The following is a 24,301-nucleotide window of genomic DNA, read 5'->3' as shown; positions in this document are numbered from 1 at the left end:
ATGAAGAACTCAATAGAAAACAAGAATAAAAGACTTGGACACTGCACAAGAGAATATCCAAATGGCCAATAAAGACAGGGAAATTTTAACCATAACGCAATACCACCACAAACCTGCCTGAATGACTAAAATGAAAATAGAAAAAAATACTGAGGGACGGCAAGGAGGTGAACAACCGGAACTCCCGTATCCTACGCTGGTGATAATATAAATTGACACAACCACTCTGGAAAACTTTTGGGACCCTTTGCTAAAGCTGAACATACCAGCAAGTCTACTCCTAGGCATATACCACCCCACAGAAATGCTCACTAAGACACACATATGTTCACCTAGGCATGTACAAGAATGCAGCAGCGCTTTTAAAACCTCCAAATGGAAAACTACCCAATTGCCTATTAGCATTAGAATGGATAAAAACATTGTTACAGTCACACAATGGAATTCTATACATCAATGAAATCAAACTACAACTACACACAAAAATGAATCTCACAAACACGTTAAGCAAAAGAAGCCAGACACAAAGGAGTACATACTGGAAGATTCCATTTATATAAATCACAAAACCAATCTACAACAGAACTCAAGATAACGGTGACCTTATGGAAGCTTAAGGTGGGAGGGGACATGCACAAAGGCAAGAGGGGGGTAGCTTTTGTGGAGTTTGTAATGTTTCATTTAATTTGGGTTGTGGTTATCCAAGACCAACTGATGAATCACTTAAGATTGTGTCTTCTTATATGCTTTAAAAACTTGAATTAAAGTAAAAATAGCTTAAAAAATAGCAGCTGCTTTCATGGATTCTTTGCCTGCAACATTATTGCTTGTACTCCACTATCAGGCTCTTTAGTACTTAGTAACCATAAAATTACTGTGACCCCCAAAGAAGGTCCCCTTTCTGGAAAAAAAAAAAAAAACCTCCTTGGGCTTCCCTTTTACATATATGGGAACATGACAGTTTCTTAAAAGTGCCTCCTCACTTGAAAAATCTAACCTGAAGATAATTCTATTAGGTTGGTGCAAAAGCAATTGCGGTTTAACAGGTTCAAAATAATTGCAAAAACCGCAATTACTTTTGCACCAACCCAATATATCAGGACATATAAAATACGACTTCATTCTTTCCCATAGCTCTACTGATAGACATTTAGGCTTTTCTTATATTCTTTATTACCAGTACTGATACCACATCTGGTATTTTTTCACAGATGTGAGTACATATGGAAGATTAATACTGACATTCTTACTTACGTATTTGGTTTATTCTACTGTCCCCTAGACACCTTTACTTAGGTGACCCACAGAGACCTCTCAAATTCCAATTTCTTTTCAAATCGCTTCCTCTTCTAATGAAAAAGGAATAATAAAAAAAAACCCCTAAAACATCTGAGTCCTTGATTTCTTTCGCTTTCAACCTCCAAATCCAATTCTTGTCCACTTCTACCTTTAAAACATCTCTTCAACTAACCCATTCCACTTCTCCTCCCACAACTTCCCCAAGATCCTGTATTACCTAGATTACTAGATCAGATTCCTAACTGGTCTCTGATTCCAGTCTTGCCTTTTGCAGTCTCAACACTGCATACCAAGCAATGTTCCACAAATTGCTCAACTCACTCCTTGCAACGAGCCTGATGGCTCCACATCATGGGAAAAAGGTCTAGCTCTTTAATGTGTCTTGAGAGGCCTCTGCCTCTCTCATCACTGGGCTAGCATGCATGGGTTCCTAGCAAAGCATCCGACACATAGCAGGCATCCAAATGACAACAGTATAAAACCTTAAGCAGAAGTTGAAAATATTACCTCTTTGATCAGCTCAGACTGGCCCACAGTGTAGCTGTAGTTGGCAATCAGAGTAGCAATACCAACATAGGACCTAACCAACTCTGCCAGAAGACGAAGAATAGTGGAGGTGGGCATTAGAGGTTTGCTGCCCTTGCCTTTCTGCTTGCCTTCCTCAGAGGCCCGGTCCCCTTCTTTATCTTTCTTCCCATCCCGAGACTCCTCTGGAGTTGAAGCTGTTGAGAAAGAGCCACTTGTTCAATTCCACTGGAGTTGAAACACTGGTTCAATTGCACACTGCAGTACTGGCAAAAATCAAGCCTTAGGTAGAAAGAATACCACTTCTCCACTTTAAGGCCATTGCTACAAATTGAATGCCCTCTTCATACTGCAGTGGAAAGACAGACAGGTAGGATGACCCAGGTCTCAGACATGGTCTGTGGACACAGTACATCAGAGAGGCTTTGCCCAACTGTTCACACATCTTCTGCCACTTCCCTCCTCTTGTATATCATTTTATGCCCCAGAAATACTGCACCAATAGTTCTCCAAACATGCCTTGTGTACTCTTTCACCTCTTCCTTCCCACATGTCTGCCTGGCACACATCTACTTATCTGGCTCAGCTAAAATGCTGACCTCCTCTTTGAGTGCTTTCCTGTCTCATGCAGGCATACTGAGATACTAACATATCACGTACCCACTATACCTTATCTCAGCACGCCTCCATTCTAGCACTTACCTTGTATTGTAACGGCTGCAGGTTTCCCTCACTAGACAAAATTCTTTAACTGCAAGGAATGAATCTGATTCACTATGGTGTCTACTACAGTCTGCCATGTAGTGGGCACCGATGCTTCCCTTGAATGATATTGCCATTACCCACACTATACATTACTTATGGGCAGTAAGTCCACCAAAATGAGTTAACCAATATCTTACTAATAGCCTTTTTGATTTATCTCCAGGAACTAGTATGACATTAAGTACAATGTCTCCTAACTTAGATCTCAAAGATCTTTCGTATCCAAGGAGAAGAAGCTCCTGAACGGTCTCATTAGAATTGCTTCCACATGACATTTCTCTAATTTTTGGTGAGTAGCCAATGGGGTCTGCTGACACCGCTAGAAGGCAAGAATCCGCCATGCAAAGCTTACAGCTAGAATAGGGTCAGTGGCACCAAAGTTCTATAAGGCAGTGTGGAAACCATGGAAAGAAATATATATGGGGGTTTAAAGAGTAGAACTAAAGGATATTATCATGACAACCACTACTGGGTTAGTTAAGTCACAATTCCATTAACTTTAGCATACAGAAATGCTTTATTTACAAAACACTGAGCTCAACCCTGAGACAAGTACACTTGACCATTATGTTTGTATTCCCCTATCCCCTGTCCAGGACACCCAGTTTCTTCAAGTTGTCTTCAAGAAATCGTAACAAAAGAGGGAGGAAAGCAAACCATTACCTTCTCCTTGGGATGTCCCAGATGTGGATGTCTCAGCAGATGCACCATCTGCAGCAAAGACCTGACTCTATGGAAGAAGAAAACTCCTGAGCCATTATTAATTTTAAAGACCACTGTCCCCAAACGGCAGGACGCCTTCCCAGGGTACTGGTTGTGAATGCTACAGATTCTCTTTGGCCGATCTTTTAACCACCCCCCACCCTCCCCATACTATAATCTGTGGGAAGCCATCATTATAAACAGTGACAGCGAGATTGGGGGGAAGGGAGACAGGGGAAGAGGAGAATGAAAAATGCATTAAGGAAACATTTTCAACCTAAGGAGAGAAAAGAAAATCCCAGGGACACCTCAATTTTTATCTTCATGTTTTGGTAACATGTAATTTATAAATATATCAAAATTACTATGTTTGAAATTTCCATGGCATAACCCTAAATACTGAGAACACACAAGTATTGAAAGGAAGGAGGAAGATAGTGGGGTTGTAATTGACCTACATTAATGGAAAAACCGGACTGTGCATCGAAGTCACTGCTCTGACGAGTAAGTGACCGGTACTGCTGGTACACATCATCACCCATGTCTTGCAGGAGCTGGCCAACCTCTTGGGTCATCACCCCAGGTTTAGGATCAGATTTGTCTGCTAGAAAAGCAGAACAAAACAAAACTCTTATAAATGTGCAATGTTAATGCCTATTTGGTAGCCTAGACAATTTCACTCCAAGTTGCTACGACTGTTTACATAGTGACACCGCTAGGCTTTTGAAGAATTAGGAGCGATGTAGTACCCTTAAATCCGCACTTAACATTGTCGATAGGTTTTGCGACTTTAAGTGAAAATGATGTATAATAAAACCAATTTTACCATAGGCTAATTGATACAGACAAGAATAAAGTTCCTAAGGCATCTCTCTCATCAACCTTGTAACGAAATGACAGTATTTGAGGACCTGCAATATTAACCAAGAGGGCATGGTTGAAAGCCTCATTCTATTACTAACTAGTTTTGTGACCAGAGGCAACTTTAAGTAACTTAAGTAGTCTCCTCACTTTCCTTGGCTGTCACTACTAAGCTTAAATGAACATACTTGGTATTATGCCTAATGCAGTGGGAGGGTCAATAAATGGTTGCTACAGCTATACAGCAAAATCATTTGGGGGGGCAAGATATAGTGGGGTAAAGGTTCTGTGGTTGTAGGAGAAGCTAGGAGCTCTATATGGATCAGAGTGCTGTATGGATGAAATGCATGAAAGTAAAGACTCACACTCTTGACTTATTAAAAAGCAGTATTCATCCATTTCGGGCAATCCGGTGGGACCTACATGTCCCGAACAAAACCCAGAAGGATCTTACTGAATGGAACCTTGAGATTCAATCAATTCATTCATGACTTTCCCAGCACTTAACTAAGTAGCACCTTAACTAAGAATGAAGATGGACTGGGATGGTGGTCTCAAAGGTCAGGAAGCCTAGCCACACCTTCTAATATTCTTTCCAGCTCTTTGGGCAATAACGATGTTTTGTTTCTAAGAGTGAAAACATTAGAGACTTCGTGGTATTTTATTTTAAACCTGCTAACAAGATGCTATTATCTCCTTCTTAATCATTATTCATTTTCTCCTCTGTATGGGATGTATTCTCAAATGACAGAACTCCGGCAACCTCCTCATTCTTATCATTCAACACTTCCTTCAGAAAACACTTATCCTAAGAAACTTCCTGACAGGCCCCACCCCCACCAGGTCAGGTGTTATGTTTAGGACTCACCACTACCTTGGCATCTGTCACACTATATATGACTATTAGCTTCTTTAAAGAAGGGTGCTATGTATCTTACTCATCTTGATTCCCAGAGCGTGGGCACAATGAGCGCTCACTAAGCCATGAGCGGGTTGAAATCACCCAGGAAAGTGCCCAGCCTCCTGAGGTGCGCTAGCTACATACCTTCCTCTGGAGCGTGGTATGCAGCCAGGGCATTCAGCATATCGTAGATCACTTCCTTGATAGTATCAGGAATGACAGGCAGAGGCGAGGGCTTCAAAGGGGTTGTCTTTACCAGCTGTACAGCATTAGGGCCTTTAATTCTAAGATTCTCAAATTCATCATCTGAAGCTAAGCCAAAGCGAGACAGAAAAATCAGTCAATAGTGAACTGGTACCTACATTTGGTTACTGATAAGGACTTAGAAGGGGGCTTATATAATATACAAGCTTGGGACAGGAAGCCATTTCCAAATAATGTTCAAGTAGCCTACCAGAAAATCTGGCTTTTACCTTCCCTAAACCCCACAGGATTTAATATAGCTGCTGTACCAAATGGTAAAGTGTAGAAGCTTTAGAGCTGAATAAACTTGGTTTTAAAATCCTGTTCTATTATAGGATGATGGTCAAATTACTTTCAACAAACCTCAATTTTCTTTCTTGAAATTTGAGGATTAAATGAGACCATAAATACCCAGCACAGGGTCAGGTACATAGCTGAGGCTCTCAAAATAATTAGCCCTCCTCCCATCTTTATGTATATGTGCATATGTATATGTGTATGTATATATAAAACCCTACAGAAACACCGAAAGGTTAGCAAATAAACACCCATATACATCTCATCTAGAATCACCATTTGTCTGCCTTTAAATACGTCTACCTGCACCTCCTAAGATCAAGGATATTTTTCTATATAACCACAAAATCATTACAACATCCAAGAAATTTAAAACGGATTCAACTATATTATCTAATACATAGTCAGTACTGTGTTTCCCCGAAAATAAGATCTAGCCGGACAATCAGCTCTAATGCGTCTTTTAGAGCAAAAATTAATATAAGACCCGGTCTTATCTTACATTATATTAAAATAACATAATATAATACCAAGTATAATTTATAAATATAATATAATACAATATACCAGGTCTCATTATTAATTTTTGCTCCAAAAGATGCCTTAGAGCTGATTGTCCAGCTAGGTCTTATTTTCGAGGAAACACGGTATTCAAATTTCTCCCAATCTCCTTTACCTGGATCCAGAATCCCATCAAGGTTGTTGGTGGTTATTTCTCTCTAGTCTCCTTTTATCTAGGAGATTCTTGCATTTTTCTCTTTCATGACATTAATATTTTTGAAGAGTCTAGGCCAGTTTTCTTGGCCTCACAATGTCTCACAATTTATTTATCTGTTTCCTCATAATTAAATTTAGGCCAAACATTTTTGGCAATAATATACCGATGATACTGTATACTCCACACTGTATCACAAGTCTTACGTCCATTTGTTCCTCAATTATCCTCTATCTGTTGCCCTGTTGCCACACTAAGATGAGTTCCTTGAAGGCAAGGACTAGACTGAATGAGTCCTTGGTATCTCATGCAGGGATTATTACCACAGGGCAAGAACCAGAGAAGCTGTTGAAGTACCTCTGAATTGACCCACATAATCAAACAGCCAATGTCCCAATGCTTGCCTTATGAGGTTTCCCAAGTTACAGATCTCTCCACAGAAAATCTTTGGAGTTATACGAGGCCACAGACTTCAATGTCTCCAAAGCCAGGAGAAGGGGAAACTCACCAGTTCCTGAGCCTCGGGGGGCTGGAAGGGCAATGCGGATACAGCAGTTGGCCACTTCTGTGAAAATATCTGGATTGCGGCATGCGGCTGGCCCAAGGACACGAAGGATGTAGTTGATCTCTCGAGAGCCGAGGCTGCCAGATACAACACCAGAGGTAGTGCTACCAGCTCCACTTGTAGCTGCTGAGCGAACAACCTAGAAAAGAAAGGGAGAAACACTGCTGATTAAAGATCCCTTTCAAAAAATACAATCACATTCAAGGAAGAGTTTCCAAGGATTAAAATACTAACCAAGCTGTCTCAAGACAGTAGGTGACAGCTTTAGATTTTGGGGAGAAAAATATACTTGGTCTTTTAAATCTTGGCCCTTCTTGATTCAAAAACGTGGCTTATAAAAGAGTTATAGCATTCAGCATATCCCCAAACTATCAATTATTAGACCAGATGGCATATGATCTTCAGAGAAATTGGGAAATCTATCTAGATCACACTGATCATTCATCCAGATTATGGCTCCCACATTTAAGTGCCAGCTCTCAGCCTTCCCAAATGCTTTCCTAATTTTAAACCAGAATGGCTCAAACTCTAAAAATACATAATACTGATATCCACTTAGTGTGTAAGAACAAAATTAAACATTTTCATAGCCAATCATCAGTTTCAGATAATGATAGCCACAGGAGATATCAAACTATTTACGAATTATTTGCTTTGATACCACAGGGCTTAAATTTAAACATCATCATGGTTTTGCTCTTCTCATAAAATGACTCATCAATCACGGAAAATACAGAAAAGCATAAAGCAAACAACTCCACTGTATCTTAACCATTATCTATTCCTTCGTGAACTATGTTCACAAAGATAAACATCTTTTGGAATCTTAATGCTTTTCTTAACCACATCAGTCATGCTGTCTTTAGTTTAGCATATTAATCCCTGTATCTTGCCTGTCAGGCTGCAATTAAACAACTCATTTTTTAAATAAAAAAAGTGTAACTTTGCTATAAAAAAATGTGTCATAATTTATTTATTCAGACCTCTGCCGGACATTAGACCTCTGGTTTCTTGATATTACAAGCAATTCTACAGTGAACGTTCTTGTATATGTACCTTGGCATACTTTAGTTATAAGTTCTTAGCCATAGAATTTCTAGGTCACAGGATATCTTAAACTGACAGTACCAAATTGCCCTCCAATGTGGCTGCACCAATTTCCACTCCTACCAAAAGTAAGAGTATGCCTGGTTCTCCACAACCGTACCTGCAATGGATATTATCAAGCATTTACATTTTGCCAACTTGGTACGTTAAAATTGCCACTGAACTTCTTCTGCTCCCCATCACCCAAAACATAATTTCCTTTAAGCTCAGAAAGTTTTCTCTCATCCAACAAGAACCTGTATTTTTCCTAGCATTTTTTAAGTTGTATAAACTTTAAATATTTTAACTATTCTGTTTTAAAGTTAGAATGCTGTCTATACGTAGTTGTTTCTGCCTTGTTGGGCTGTCTCCTGACCTTGGATCAATGTAGTACACATGCCACCTTTGACAGCTCTCCTTTTGATTTTGCTCAAGTCAGGTGAAATCAAATAGGCTGGGTGAAAAAGAACTATCTGAAGAATGTGAGATGTACACTCTTACACATATAGAAGTATGAAATGGTACCAGCTTTAAATAATCTTAAATGTTACAAAGCTATGCACAAAAATGCACATTGGAACATTATTTATAAATGTGGGACACAATGTCCTAAGAGAGAAAAATAAAGTGAAGTCTACTAACATTCACATGATGACTGCTGACAAAGAATAGGAGGAAAGAATTTTGTGAAAATACCTAGGAGGAAAAAGCCTCACTAGCAAGACGTTTGCCCCTCACTCCTCCATTGGTGCTATAAATGTTTTCATTTTTTTCTAATTATTAGGTTGGTACAAAAGTAATTGGGGTTTTTGCAATGTTTTTTAACCTTTTAAACTACAATTACTTTTGCACCAACCTAATACTTTTGTTACATCTTCTACTGCTTTATATGTTCCTGAAATAAACATGTAAGCCTTAGTTTTGTGATCTGCACAATGGGTATTTATAAAAAGCTTATCACAGTGTCTGGCCTATCATAAACATTCCAAAAACTTGACTACTTTTATAACTCCAAAATACAATGTTCGGAAAATAGGCTCTTGGGTGAACACATGAGAAAGTAATCCTACAAGGGAACGATCTTTAAGACATGAATTTGATAGAAGGTATCCCAGTTCCTTACTAACAGTTTTTGGTTCAAGAAACTCATATTGCCAGGGAGGACTTACTAGTTAAGAGCTATTACTATAGTTAATTTAAGGATAGAAAATGTATTTTCTAGTTCTTTTTCATTGTCATTCACTGGGATAATCTACCATATCTAAGCAGCACATGAGCATACAGCTGGGAAATTTTGCTGGGCGGGGCATATAGCCTATATATCCAGCTATAGACCCTAAGAAGAACCAGAAGTCTATCTGTTCTGAGACCAAGAAGAAAAAAAATTATGCAAAGCTAAACCAGCATCTGACACCGAAAAGACTCACCTTTTCCATAGTATGACGGAGGGTACAGGGGTCCTCAATGATGTGTCTTAAGAGAAGGGTGACCAGGGGAGTAAACCCATTGAAGCCTGAGCTCTGGGTCAAATTCAAGATCATGCGGGTACTCTTCAGCTCTGCAAACATCATGGCATATTTGTGGTCTCGGGTGAGCCTCAGGCAGAGGCGGAGGGTGGCATGCAAAGTGTCTGGGTCCACAGGGACTCCTAGCATGCTCACGCATGCCCTGATTAAAACAGTCACCATATCCTCTGTCAGGCCCTGGATCAGGATCTCCCCAATTTTTGTTTCTTCCAGGCTTGTCTCCTTTTCAGTATTTGTACTCTCCAGGGCCAAGGGGGTATCTACAAATGGGAAGAAAGTAAGAGTTCAGACAGTTTAGCTTGACATTTCCTCCCCAAACTCTCTTTCCTAAGTAACCAGTCAAGCTTGGATCCCATGAAGAGAAACATACCAAACACCAATTCTAGGACCAGATGAAAAGCCTATAAAAATGACTGTGCATCTTTAAATCACCAAGTAATCTGATTGATAAAAAAACATCACTCAATGAAATTGGCCAGAACTTAAACCATAAAGGCACACTACCTTCCTTGAATGACACAAAACTAAAAGTCCATACCATTGGCTTTATTTTCTTTACGCTTGATATCCATTTCTTTGCTTTCTTCCAGTGTCTTCTCTAGTTCCTGTCCATTGCTGTTTTTAGAATTTTTATTCATCCGCGGTACCCTCAGGAGAGTCAGCATCACAGGGCGCCGGTTCCCCGTTTCTTCATTCACCTAGGAATTCAAGCCACCAGAAATATCTCTACCAAAAAAGGAACTATGGGTGCGGGAGGGTGTTGGAACTCTCAGACAAAATGCTGCAACAGAAAGGAACTCTGGCAGTTTATCCCATCCCTATTATTTACAGAGAGGAAGCCTGAAGGTTCCCAGAAGGAAAGTGGAATATACAAGGCCCTATAACGAACTGCAAACCTTCCAGAAGCGGAGACAGACACCATCCCGTAACCACTCCCTAATCCTTGACTGAACACTTCATGTACCTGAACCATTGTAGTGAACTGGACGGTGTATCTTCTTCGGCCTGCAGTGAAACGAACACTTGTCTCTCCAGATTTCCAGGCAGAATCAATAGTGCTATTGTTGCTTGCACTGTAACTACACCAACGTCCAGAGCGGTCATCAAACCAGCGCCAGTTGTTGTTGTTGGACTGTAAGTACTAAACATAAGAGCACAAAGTTTCTTTGTATTTTCTACAACGTTGGTTCTTAGAAGAAACATTCACTTCATCAGTGTTCACTGCTAAAGCTAACCCAGGAAAAAGAAATATACTGAACATTTGATATACGTTGAGAACCGAGAGGTTTTGTACATATTAAGCCTCATATTCCTGAGCCTCTCCACACCTTGTCCTGCGATCCTCTGTTTTCCTTTTGTTTCCAACTGTTTTCTACAAAAGGGGAACATTATTTTAGATATACTGAAACAAAACTTGTTTCTGAGAAGGTACTAAATAATGTGGCATATGTAATCTTCGTATAAGGAGCTCTTGCTTTTGGAGCAATTGCTGTACACTCAGTCCTTTACATAGCAGAAGAGCCACTCCTCCTCTGTATACTCCTTTAACATTTACTTCTGGAGTAAGTTCTTAGGCCCTTTAGCAAGAAGCTCCATAAAAAAATAATTCCAACACCCCACTCAGAAGAGAAATATAGCTCTTAATATCACTTGGGAGATTTATGCCTTCATCAGAGAGCTTTACATTCTTTACTATTCCCCTGTATTCTCTTCTTGTCTGCTCTTGCCTCAAGAAGTTAAGCAGTTCTGCTGACCATATACACTGTATTACGCACCTTAGTCATCTGGGCTCTCCTCTTTGAGGAGATGGCTGTCTTTTCATAGAAATCAATTAGGAGCAACACTGGGGTGATCCACCTACAAAAGTAGAAATGATTTACTTTGGGCAAGCCAGAAATCTACACACAACATGGGAAAACTTAACTTCATCAGGCACCTTACAATTTTCAAACCACAAAAAGGTACCCAAGATTTGCCCCATACATGCTCCAGTAAAGTGCCCGATTCAGGCCCTAAGCTTGAGGGCCCAAGTCCCAGGGAAACAGAAGTAAAACCAGGAGAAATACAGGGTTACTCACTTTGGGGTCTGGACCTCCTTTTGTTCCTTGGCAGCTTGTAAACAGGGCTGAACCACTTCCAAGAGTTTGATTAGGACATTAAGGATGCCACTAGATTCAACCACCCAAGCACAAGGTAGCTTCAACTCCTGATTAATGAATCAAAGGGGGAAAAAAATAAAACATATCAACTTCTACGCAGTATCAAGGATTAGCATGGTATAGGACAGCACCAAGGTGAACACTAACAGAATGGATGAATTCAAATTCCACCTCTGCATGGACCAGTTCTGTGATCTGAGATGAGTTAAATTCCACAGGCCTTCATTTTCTCATGTATCAAAGGCAATAATTTCTACCCCCAGGGTAAATGTGGTAATTGAGGCTATATATTCAAAGTGCCCAATATAATGCCTGGCACATTACTATGAGCTTAATATGGAAACTGTTATCAGTATCATTAATATAGTTAAGGATTGTCATCTAGGCTACATAGTGTTACTTATATTGAAGTTGAAAAGCTTCTCATTTACAAGAGAATCTTTATCATCTTTCAATGAAGATGGAATAATTAAACACAGCAACCCACTTAACGGTTCCCTGTAGAGGAACTACACTAAAGTTACTTATAATAGGAAATCATTGGAAGTAATTTAAATGTTTAACGATAGGCAATTACTTAAACTAGGGGATGTCCAAAAGATGGAATAATACATACATGACATGGGAAAATATTCATAATGTAATACAGACAAAAAATACAAAACTTTCTAAGTAGTCTGAACCCAATTGTCTAAGTACATAGAAAAAGGACTAGAAGAAAATACAAGACTGTTACTTGTGATTTTTTTAAAATGAGGGGACTCATGAGTAATTTTCTCTTTATATTACATTACGGGGGCCCCAGCATTCTGTACTCTACAACCTATTCACAAGTGCTGTAATAAGAATTACTACTTCCACCACAGGGAAAGTCCCAGGACTATAGACACATAGTTTGACACATATATTGAACTCATCTCCCAAGTTTCTATGAAGGGTTTTACTCCATTAAATTCAGGTTTTACTATTAAACATGATGACAAATGAAGAGTCCTTTGTTCAAGGTCAATTGCCTCCTCATTCCTATGTTGGTTGGAACAAGAACATGTCCTTGCCAAAGCACTCTTTTTCCCTCAAATCTGCCAAGTGACCAGGTACAAAAGAAGAGTGAGATTCTATCCGATGCCTGTTACCCAATTTTCACCACCTACCCAAGGCTTTGGCTGCCAGTTAAAGGTATCCTCAGAGAGGCCGTATGTATTCCACAACAGAACTATGACAGTCATTCTAAATACCTTCTTTTAATGACCACCCCCAAAATCCTCTAAGGCTCAATTCAATTAATTAATACTTGTTCCAAGAAGCCCGTCTCATTATCCAGCTGTGGTGCATATGCCCTCCCTGAACTCAGACAAAATTGTTTATACCATTCATGTGGCACAGAACGTTGTATTTTGTACTTAATTATGTGTATTACAGCCTATTAGAAACTGTGGGCTCATGAAATGCAGGGATCATGCCTGACAGTTCTCTACCTTATTCAATCTCTCACATGATAGGTGTTCAATAATTCTCATGAATGAATCAGAGAGACCACAAGATCTAAATCTTACCTCAAAAAGCAGTGTTAAAAGCAAGATTCTAGTAGCCAAATTGGAAGCCTGGGGCAGAGTGGCCATCTGACTGATCCACTCTGACACAGTTTTTGTGTCACTCGTTGTCAAGGGAAGAGCGGCTTTGATCAATACATCAGCAGCTTCCCACACCTAGAAAAGAAGAGTGGCCAAGTCAGAACTGTAGATTCAGTGTGATAAGGTTTGTCGAAACATTCTCAACCTGTAAAATACCTGCTCCGCCCTCAACACACTTGCCCAACGAGGGTGGGTAAACAATAACATTTACTTTTGGGATTAAAAGATGTAGGCTATTACAGGAGCATCTCTAAAAGATTATTTCCTTAGACTAGATTACAAGAACTCTTAATTCTAAGTTAAAAGAATGAATATTTAAAAAAAAATTCTGGTGCACATAGTCAACCCCACAAAGATTCTACCAACTTACACTTCCATCAGCAATCTTTCACTACATTCTGCCCCAGAATTATCATTAGAAACAAAAAATCAGAATGTTAGAAATCTTGGACTTGCTTTAGTTCGCACATTAAATTTCTTGTAATGAAGTTTACATAATTGTCTTTTTTACTAAGCTTTCAGTTTTCTTAAAATCATTTCTCGAAGCTCTTAATGTAGATTACACATAACTAAACCTTGGTTGTATATTGTGGAAAAAAAGGTTTATCGTTTTTTTTTCCACTTCTGTGATGCATCCATACACTAAAGTTATGATTACACACATCACTTTTCTTACTCTGCTTCTTGACTTTAAAAATAAAACAAGATTCCATGATTTAAACACATAAAGAGTAAAAAAAAAAAATAGTAAAGGAAATACAACCAAAGTATAACTGCCTTGTGTGGGGATTCAGGGTAATTTATTTCTCATTCTACTTCAACTATTCATCAGGATGGGGACTCATTTGTCAACGTCATTGGTGCACAGGAGGGGAGGAAAGACATTTATTCACTGTTAATCCAGGGGGCCACACTTGGCTCAAGAGTAAGTAAGACACATTTTGGTATTTAAGGTGTATCTAAGAAGAAATGCCTAAAAAAAGAGGGCTTTGTTTTTTTTTCTTTCAAAGACATATTTCTGAAGTAGTTAATCTACTTTTTGCAGGAACACTCAAGAAAGAGCCAGATCTAAAGAATTCAAATAGAGAATATATTCATATTGGGTGAAATTAAAAATAGATTTTTTTTTTTTGAAATCAAGTTTTGATAGATGGCAGGAAAACCCCTTTACATACTCCTCTTTTGGCCCCCGGAGAGCGTACCTGATTGACCACTTGCTTCAGAATCATGTCTCGATAGTCCGCTCCATTCCGCTTTATTGCTGTCATGATCAGATCACAAACCCGGTACACTGTGTCTGGCAACTCATCCAGAAGGTGGAAGCAACCCGGCAACATGGTGTCTGTAAACGTGTGGAGTTCATCTTGCTCCAATGGATCAGCATCCTGGAACTTTTCTAGACATTTAGCCTCTTCCTCTTCCTGCTTTTCCCGAGCTTTCCGTTCCTCCTCCTCCTTCCGGCAAGCAACTTCCTGGAGTCAGGGAAGGAAAAGTGATGGTATACAGGAGACTTGAGGGAAGAAAATACGAAGAATACTCTAAAAACGTATTTGCCCTACCACACGAGTACCCTCTACCTTCTCCTCCAAGCAGGTGATAACGTTTATTAGCGTGTGGCAACAAGTATGAAGGCAGCCCCAGAGGCTAAGGCAAAACAAGGAAAGCAGAGGGGAAGGACATCTCCAACCCCTGAAGCATTGCCAAGTTATTCACACCATCCTACATCACCTCCTACAAAATCATTTGTAGACACTGTCCTGCATTCTCTGCCAGTATAGTAAACAGAAGCAATTGTTACCTAAAAGTAGACAACCAAGTTTGGCCTAGTGGGCACTACCAAGTACATTTGGGGGTCTCTTACTTGACAATAAAAATCAATGCATCATCCTCCCCACTTAAAGCTTTAGGTCAATACAGTGTAGATCAGTGATGGCAAGGTTGGGATAAATGAATACTCCCATGGCTTTCTTTAGACTTCAATTCCACCAATTACTCTGCAGTAGTAGCAGAATGTTCACTGATACACTAAGATTAACATGTCAGACCCTTTGGGATGCCTCGTATTCTAGTTACCTCAGGTGACTCTGCCCTTTGATCCATTGGGATATCCTGTCCCAGAGACATGGCAATTGCTCTCATCATCTGGTCCTCTTCAGACATACTCAGATCCTACAGAGCAACAAGAGAAAATCCAGCAACTATACACACCCCAACTCATAAGGAATCAGACATCCTGTGCACAAGCTTTTGAGAAGAAAAGGGGCTGTTCTCTAGAGTTAAACTAAGTATGCTTACCTGGTCGCTAACAGAATAAAAAGGGAAAATCACAATGAAATTAAGTATAGGAAGGGGACTTCAATGTGACCACCTATTCTGCATCTCAGAAAAGAGAGCCTCTTACATTGCTTTCTGAAGAGTTCTTCTGCAAATCAAGCACAGTAATTTGCATAGCTGGGAGATAGGAAGCTTCTGCTCATTACATTCTAGAACTAGGAGAGTTACCATTTAAAGAAAATATTGGCATGGAGAAGTCTGAAAATGAGTGGTAGTTTATAGAAGAGAAGACGAGAGACAAGCGGGAGAGGAGAAAAGCACATTAGTAACCAATCCAATGTCCTGGAAGATTCACGTTCCTGAGCAAACTCACCCGAACAACTCCTCCCATGATCGGGGGCGGGTGGGTTAGAAGGTACTCTGTGGCCTGCTCCATGGTGCTGGTGTTCAGTAGAGCCTCCATGGCATGTTCCCTTGTGAAACCCATGTCCATGAGCTACAAAAAGAACGCAGGATCTCAGAACCACAGTAAAAAAAGAAATCTAAATGCATTTTAAAAAGAAAGGACCACTGTTATTCAACACAGTATTGGAAGTCCTAGCCAGAGCAATCAGGCAAGAGAAAGAAATAAAACGCATCCGAATTGGGAATGAAGAAGTTCAATTGTCACTTTTTGCAGACGACATGATTCTTTATATAGAAAACCCTAAAGACTCCACCAGAAAGCTATCAGAAACAATAAACGAAGGCAGTGAAGTTCCCGGCTACAAAATCAATGCACAAAAATCCACTGCATTCCTATATACTAACAATGAAATTTCAGAAAAAGAAATGCAACAAACAATTCCTTTTTTAATTGCAACAAAAAGAATAAAATATCTAGGAATAAACTTAACAAAGGATGTGAAGGACCTATACACTGAAAACTGTAAGACATTTTTAAAAGAAACTAAAGACACAAAGAAAAAGAAAAACATTCTATGTTCATGGATTGAGAATCAACATAGTTAAAATGGCAATATTACCCAAAGCAATATACAGATTTAATGCAATCCCGATCGCATTTTAAAAAAAAAGAAATAGAAGAAAAAAAAGATCATGAGATTTGTATGGAATCACAAAAGACCCCGAATAGCCAAAGCAATCCTAAAAAAAAAGAACAATGCTGGAGGCATCACACTCCCTGTTTTCAGCTTGTACTACAAAGCAACAGTAATCAAAACACACAGACCAATGGAACAGAACCAAAAACCCAGAAATAAACCCATACATATATGGGCAGATAATTTTCAACGAAGGAGCCAAAAACATACAATGGAGAAAAGAAAGCCACTTCAATAAATGGTGCTGGGAGAATTGGAAAGCCACGTGCAAAAGAATGAAACTAGACTGCTATCCGTCACCATGTACCAAAATTAATTCAAAATGGATCACAGACCTAAACATAAGACCTGAAACAATAAATTGCACAGAAGAAAACATAGGTACTAAACTTATGGACCTTGGGTTCACAGAGGATTTTATGAGTTTGACCTCAAAGGCAAAGGAAGGAAAAGCTACAATAAATGAAAAAAGACTGTATCAAACTAAAAAGCTTCTGCACAGCAAAAGAAACCACCAACAAAACAAAGAGGCAACCAAGTGAATGGGAGAAGATATTTGCAAACAATACCTCTGATAAGGGGCTAATACTATATAAGGAACTCATACAATTCAATAACGAAAAGACAAACAGTCCCATTAAAAAATGGGCAGAGGAGACACAATAAACTGCATAGAAGAAAACATAGGTACTAAACTTATGGACCTTGGGTTCAAAGAGCATTTTATGAATTTGACTCCAAAGGCAACGGAAGTGAAAGCTAAAATAAACGAATGGGACTATATGAAACTTAAAAAGCTTCTGCACAGCAAAAGAAACCATCGACAAAATAAAAAGGCAACCAACTGAATGGGAGAAGATTTTTGCAAACAGTGCCTCCGATAAGGGGCTAATACCCAAAATACACAAGGAACTCATGCAACTCAACAACAAAAAAACAAACAATCCAATTGAAAAATGGGCAGACGACCTGAAGAGACATTTCCCCAAAGAGGACATACAAATGGCAAATAGACATATGAAAAAATACTCAACATCACTAATCATCAAAGAAATGCAAATAAAAACCACAATGAGATATCACCTCACCCCAGTCAGAATGGCTATCATCAACAAGACAAATAGTTAACAAGTGTTGGAGAGGCTGTGGAGAAAAAGGAACCCTCATACACTGTTGGTGGGAATGTAGACTGGTGCAGCCGCTATGGAAGGCAGTGTGGAGGTTCCTCAAAAAAATTACGAATAGAATTACCATATGACCCAGCAATCCCTCTCCTGGGTATGTACCCAAAACATCTGAAAACATTTACCCATAAAGACACGTGTGCTCCAATGTTCATTGCAGCTTTGTTTACGGTGGCCAAGACATGGAAACAACCAAAATGTCCTTTGATAGATGAATGGATAAAGAAGTTGTGGTTTATATACACAATGGAATACTATTCGGCGGTAAGAAAAGATGATATAGGAACATTTGTGACAACAGGGATGGATCTTGAGATTATGATGCTAAGCGAAACAAGTCAGACAGAAAAAGCAGAGAACCATATAATTTCACTGATATGAGGTATATGAACCAAAACCAACAAAAGAACAAGACAAACAAATGAGAAACAAAAACTCATAGACACAGACAATAGTTTAGTGGTTACCAGAGGGTAAGGGGGGTGGGGGTGGGAGATGAGGGTAAGGGGGGTGTGGGGTGGGAGATGAGGGTAAGGGGGATCAAATATATGGTGATGGAAGAACTGACTCTGGGTGGTGAACACACAATGGGATTTATAGATGATGTAATACAGAATTGTACACCTGAAATCTATGTAATTTTACTAACAATTGTCACCGCAATTAAAACAAAAATGGGCAGAGGACATTAACAGACATTTCTCTCAAGAACATATACAAAATGACCAACAGATATATGAAAAAATGCTCATCTTCACTACCTATTAGGGAAATGCAAATCAAAACCACAATGAGATATCACCTCAAATCTGTTAGAATGACTATCCATCAACACCACAAATAACAAGTGTTGGAGAGGCTGTGGAGAAAAAGGAACCCTGTTCATACACCGTTGGTAGGAATGTAAATTGGTACAGCTGCTATGGAAAACAGTATGGAGCTTCCTCAAAAAATTAAGAATAGAATTAACATATGAGCCAGCAATCAGTCTCCTGGGTATATAACCAAAAATCTGAAAACATTTATCCACAAAGATACATGTACTCCGATGTTCAGAGCAGTATTATTTACGGTGGCCAAGACATGGAAACAACCAAGGTGTCCTTCGACAAATGACTGGATAAAAAGATGCGGTATGTATACATAATAGAATATTACTCGGCCATAAGAAAAGATGAAATACTGCCGTTTGTGACAACATGAATGGATCTTGAGGTTATTATGCTAAGCGAAATAAGTCAGACAGAAAAAGTCGAGAACCATGTGACTTCACTCATATGTGGGGTATAAAACTAAAAACAACAAAGGAACAAGACAAACAAACAAAGAAACAAAATCTCATAGATACAGACAACAGTTTAGTGGTTATTAGAGGGTAAGGAGGGATGGTAGAAAAGGGTAAAGGGGATCCAATATATGGTGATGAAATGAGAACTGACTCTGGGTGGTGAGCACACAATGTGATACATAGATGATGTAATACGGAATTGTACACTTGAAACCTATGTAACTTTACTAACCATTGTCACCCCAATAAATTTAATTAAAAAAACAAGAAAGGAACCCTTTCAAGATGGAAACAAAGTTTTCTAACTTCACATGAACCGAGAACATTCATAAGGTAAGACATTTAGGTAACATGAATGGATTTTTGTATTTGGTGCTTTCACAGCATTGAAACATTAGAGCTACAGGATGGTACAGATGGTTCTCAATTCCATTCTTTAAGAAAATGGGGCCAGATGGTTATTATCATTAACAGGATTATTCTAATTCAAATGTTGAGATTCACACATAGAAGCAATAATTGGTCCCACTTTTCTGGACAACAAACTGGCAACAGAACAAGAGCCTGAAAAAATGACCGAAGTATTCATTCTACCTCTATGAAATAATCATAAGATGTACAAATTTATACAAAGAGAAACTATACACTACAGCTTTACAACATCAAGTAAGAAAATTAAGATCCAGTAATAAGAGTGACTAAGATGTTAAAACAACCCATTTTCGTAATGACAGGAGTACAATTCTACATATGATATGATGTTAATTATGTAAAAATTAGGCATAGAACTAAGGGATAAAAAAAGGGCACAATCGTTAACTTGTGTAGTTACATTATAAATGCCTTTTAAAAAATATTTTGCTGTACTTCCAAATTGTCTTAAAGGGAGCATTTATTACTGTTATAACAAAAAATGTGACATGTATATATAGAAGACATATTTGAACAGGACTCTAGACAAAGAGAACACACATACAAACACACAAATTCCTGGAGGAATATGCTAAAGGCTCTTTTGAGATTGAAATCTCAGGTTCATAAGTGCTTCCCCACCTCCCAACCACCACTGATTCTAGCTTCTAATTTTCAAAATGTGGGGAAAAAGTTTGTAGGTTAAGTACGGTTTCAGGTAGTTCTTGTTGGAGAATAAATCTGGGTCATGACATCCCTGCCCTTCAAAGATTAATCAGAAAGAAGCTGAGGACGATTTGCCTCCAAGAACATGTAGCTGCAGCTTACTAAGAATACTTAAAAGAGTTCTAATAATAAACAACAAGCTTGGGAGAACACAAATCTTTTACCCATTGGAAGCATTGGGACTACACTCCAGGTTTCTCAGGAGAAAAAATAAACCCTTAGAGAAAGAGCAAAAAATAAACCCTTAGAGAAAGAGCAACTTTAAACTTTTCTCCTGACTAACAGGACCAGGCACCCAGTGGCACGTAAACTTAAAAATCCACAAGCATCACACTCTATCCGGTGGCAAAGTCTGGGCCCTGGACTGTCCGGCCACCATCCTACCTGTTGCAGTTGTTGCTGGTTGACTTGAGGCTCTCTGCGGGAGCCACCTTCCTCTTGCCCTGTATCCTCTTCTCCTCGAGACCCCTCCTTCTCTTTACTCAGTCTCTCTCGAATCACAGGTTCTCCTCGGAGGATGTGGCACAGGATGGCCAGCATGGACTCAGCCATTCGCCCGCCATACACTTTCAGGGGTTTCCGGTTCCATAGGTTTTTGATGCAAGTAAAAGCTGCCTGTAAGTTATTTGAAAAGCTGTATGAAAATCATTTTGTTTCAATTCAAAGCCCTGGAAGGAATTAAGTCAAAAACCTATGGAATGGTCCTTCCGCAATCAGTCTGTGCCAACAACAAAATCCTAGGTCAGTCCTGAAGGGGCCTAAGGAAGCACAGAGGGGGGCATTTAACCCAACCTGGAAGTTACCAATCTGAAGCTTACAGTTCAAATGTTTACACCACAGAAAATTCTCAAATGGTTTCTATCCCCCTCTGTAATGCAGCCTTATCTGGGAATAGGAACTAAGGATCAAGTTATTTTATTAAGGACAAAATAGAGTGGGAGCTACCGAGTCAGCATGAGAAATTCCTTTTGCTTTAAGAATGCTGAATACTCACTTTCTGAGTTACCACAAGGAAGCGGAGGGCACTGAATTGTGGAAAGTTCTGGACACCTCCGGGCAATTTGGCAGGCAGTGAATGTGGAGATTCAAGCACCGTGGTGGGATTCACCATCTTCTCCACCAGCATAAGCCAGGCATCTAGGAATTCTCCTGTGCCATCAGGTAAGTCTGAATGTTCTAATCCCTCAGCAACAGGAACTTTGCCTCCCATGGACAGAGCCCAATTGAAAGTTCTGAATTCAAATAAGAGAAAGTATGGAGACAGAATATTGGTATTTTAGATGGGGAGGTAGTGGTGGAAAGGACAGTCAATAGGTTCCCAGTCTACATTGGAAGTACATGTCCATCCTCTTGGAGCTACTGTTTCCAATCTGTTCAACATTTATTAGCATTACCGTTTTTTTGTCTTTATTCTAGCTTTATTGAGATATTATTGGCACATAACATATGTAAGTTTAAGGTGTACAATGTGATGATTTGATACACACACACACACACATATATATATATATATATATATATTGCAAAATGATTTCTTCCAGCATTACTTTTTAAAGCCAAAACAAACAAAAAAGTGAAACTTAGTTTAAAATTTTAACCAAGAGAAGCAGAAAAATTATCATATTCAGAGAAACAATAGAAAAGGACAAGTCTAATAGAAAAACATGTACCAGGCACTGGAAACCAAATGAGGAAAAGAGACCCTTACAAACACCTCTAAGACAGGCTGAATCCCACCCTCCAAGGCAGATGGAGACAAATATGGCTAGTTCTTGGAACATAACAGGGTACCCCAATGGGTGTCTACGTATTCACAGCACAGGTGGCTTAGAAAGTTGTGGGCTGCTACGGCACACAGAAAAGCCCAAACTCCACGAAATGCTTCTCAGCAAAGCAACTTGATCCTTACTCAAAAAGAGCATTGTGGCCTCCAGAGCAGAGAAATTTCTGCAGCATGAGGTGGTAGGGATATTTCCTCTCATCGAACAGCATTGGGGATGTAAAACCAACTGAACAGATGAAGAATGTCAGCCTGAAAGAGGGAAAAAGCAAAAATTTAACATTCTCTGAGACCGACACTGAAGTAATGGCAAATTCACGTAGAAGCCCAGAGCAAAATTTAAGATTGCACTGAACTGACTGACAGACTGACTGGAATGCAGGTGGGTCACTAGTCTGGTTATTAAAATTTCTAAGGTTTCTAAGTGGCTCCCACCTACTAAAAAATACAAGGTTATTGAAATGCAGTTGGATTATAAATGATTTTAAAATCTATGTTCTAGACTAAGTAGAACCAAAACAAGTACCTTAAACTGTATTTGGGGTACAAATCTACAGTAAACAAGGGACCACCAAGGCCTCTAATTCAGTGGCTCACTCTCCACTGAAGTAGAGAAGAAACCAATTCGATTCTGTACCTTAAGCGGAACCTCACCTGAAGCGGGGAGTAGGTGTATATGGTGGAGGCTGCCAAGACAAGCCCTTTGTGAGGAGCTTAGTAAGGGCTGAGGCTGTGGATCGAGCAGCAGGTGTTGGCGCTGTGGTGGTGCTGGCAGCATGATGGCTCCTTCTCTGGCGGACAGGAGACCCCACACAAAGTTTAACAAGGAGTCCAAATAGCTCAGCAAGTGCTCGGCCTAATCTGGAAGAGGCTGGAATCCAAAAGTCAGAATAAGGCTGACAGTATTCTCAGAATTAGTTTCATTAATAACAGACACATTACCATTAATACATTTTTATGACAGACCACTTCCTCCTACACGATACCTAGGAAACACTTGGACTTGTCTCTACATATGAGAGTCCAAAAAGGAAGTTCCACAGGGAATCAATGCCTCTTTCAAAGGCAGGAGAGAGAAATATTTTGGCATTCAATACATAACAAATGTTGAAAGACAAACAAGGTAAGCACTCACACTGCTAGAAGAAGTATAAACTGAAACCACCTTAGCAGAGAGCAACAGAGTAATAAGAACTAGTTAAGTAAATGATTTATTGGATTATGGAGTCACTTAAAATGCCTACAGAGAACTTTAAAAATGGCAAAAACGTTAATGACTTAGACCAGAAAAGATCATATATATTATATATTGTCTGATCACATTACATATATAGTCGCCAAAGGAAAAAATATTGCTAGGAAAATCATATAATTTTTAAGTGGCTTTCTTAAGGTGTTAGGTAGATTGTATTTCAAATTTTCAGTTTTTTGTAGGCTGCTTTTTGGTATATATTGAAGCAAAAAAAGCAGAATCCAGGGGCAGCCGGTTAGCTCCATTATAGAATGCGGTGCGTTTAAGAACAAGGTTGCCGGTTTGATCCCCACATGGGCCACTGTGAGCTGTGCCCTCCACTACATTGAAACAACTACTTGATTTGGAGCTGATGGGTCCTGGGAAAACACCCTTACATTAAAAAAAAAAAAAAAAAAAAGCAGAATCCAAATATAAATATGTACAAGTGAATGTGTAGAAAAATGGAAAGAAAATATGTCTAAACACAATATATTTGTGTATTAGCTTGCTTTTCTTGAAATATTTTGTGTACCTGATACTTGCACTGGCTGGCTAGAAACCTCTATGTATGTCCAGACTCTGAAAACCTAATGCATCCAAACAGTAAGTTTGAGCTTTTTCATCACCGCCTTCAGATGAACAGACAGCAAAGTGGCTCAAACATAGTCAGCAAGGGTAAGAGAGGAAAATAAAAGGCCAGTAGCCACAGAGAAATAGACATCAAAAGCACGGGCTGGACCCACACAGAAACCCCAGAATGTTCCAAGGCCACTGTAGTCTAAGGGGTCTAACAAAGAAAGGGGAGCTAAACATGAGTAATCTTCTTGGATGGTTGGTTTTCCTTCAATTTGGAGTAGTGCTGGTAGACTTTCAAACTAAAACAAATGGAGCAGCATTAAAGAAATTAGAACAAGTGTGAAATTCAACGGGGGTTTAAGGTAACAAATGGAAAACACCACAGGTCATTTTCTGCTTGCTTTTGGGCAGAGCTCCAGATGCCGAGGAGTTATGTATTCACATTTCTCT

The 24,301-nt window shown here is 39.3% G+C and overlaps 1 protein-coding gene across 16 annotated transcripts in view; it reads right to left on the bottom strand.

Annotated features, from left to right (window-relative positions):
* Positions 1-24,301, bottom strand: part of HUWE1 (HECT, UBA and WWE domain containing E3 ubiquitin protein ligase 1) — a 162,948-nt gene that overhangs the window by 33,642 nt on the left and 105,005 nt on the right. For all 16 annotated transcript variants that reach the window (XM_033108784.1, XM_033108844.1, XM_033108835.1 and 13 more), the window contains 18 exons: positions 22,696-22,912; positions 22,171-22,293; positions 21,256-21,493; positions 20,646-20,876; positions 15,923-16,045; positions 15,349-15,444; positions 14,478-14,747; positions 13,198-13,350; positions 11,564-11,691; positions 11,261-11,342; positions 10,450-10,626; positions 10,024-10,183; positions 9,387-9,745; positions 6,817-7,012; positions 5,198-5,365; positions 3,750-3,895; positions 3,253-3,319; positions 1,807-2,021 (listed from right to left, as the gene is read on the bottom strand). In XM_033108784.1, coding sequence (XP_032964675.1) covers positions 1,807-2,021; positions 3,253-3,319; positions 3,750-3,895; positions 5,198-5,365; positions 6,817-7,012; positions 9,387-9,745; positions 10,024-10,183; positions 10,450-10,626; positions 11,261-11,342; positions 11,564-11,691; positions 13,198-13,350; positions 14,478-14,747; positions 15,349-15,444; positions 15,923-16,045; positions 20,646-20,876; positions 21,256-21,493; positions 22,171-22,293; positions 22,696-22,912 — 3,149 coding nt within the window. The remainder of the gene's footprint in view (positions 1-1,806; positions 2,022-3,252; positions 3,320-3,749; positions 3,896-5,197; positions 5,366-6,816; positions 7,013-9,386; positions 9,746-10,023; positions 10,184-10,449; positions 10,627-11,260; positions 11,343-11,563; positions 11,692-13,197; positions 13,351-14,477; positions 14,748-15,348; positions 15,445-15,922; positions 16,046-20,645; positions 20,877-21,255; positions 21,494-22,170; positions 22,294-22,695; positions 22,913-24,301) is intronic.

The sequence above is a fragment of the Rhinolophus ferrumequinum genome, chromosome X, assembly GCF_004115265.2.
Source record: "Rhinolophus ferrumequinum isolate MPI-CBG mRhiFer1 chromosome X, mRhiFer1_v1.p, whole genome shotgun sequence".
In the NCBI taxonomy this organism is placed as follows: Eukaryota; Metazoa; Chordata; class Mammalia; order Chiroptera; family Rhinolophidae; genus Rhinolophus; species Rhinolophus ferrumequinum.
The sequence above is the reverse complement of the archived record's forward strand: the minus strand, read 5'-3'. Positions and strand labels throughout refer to the sequence as shown.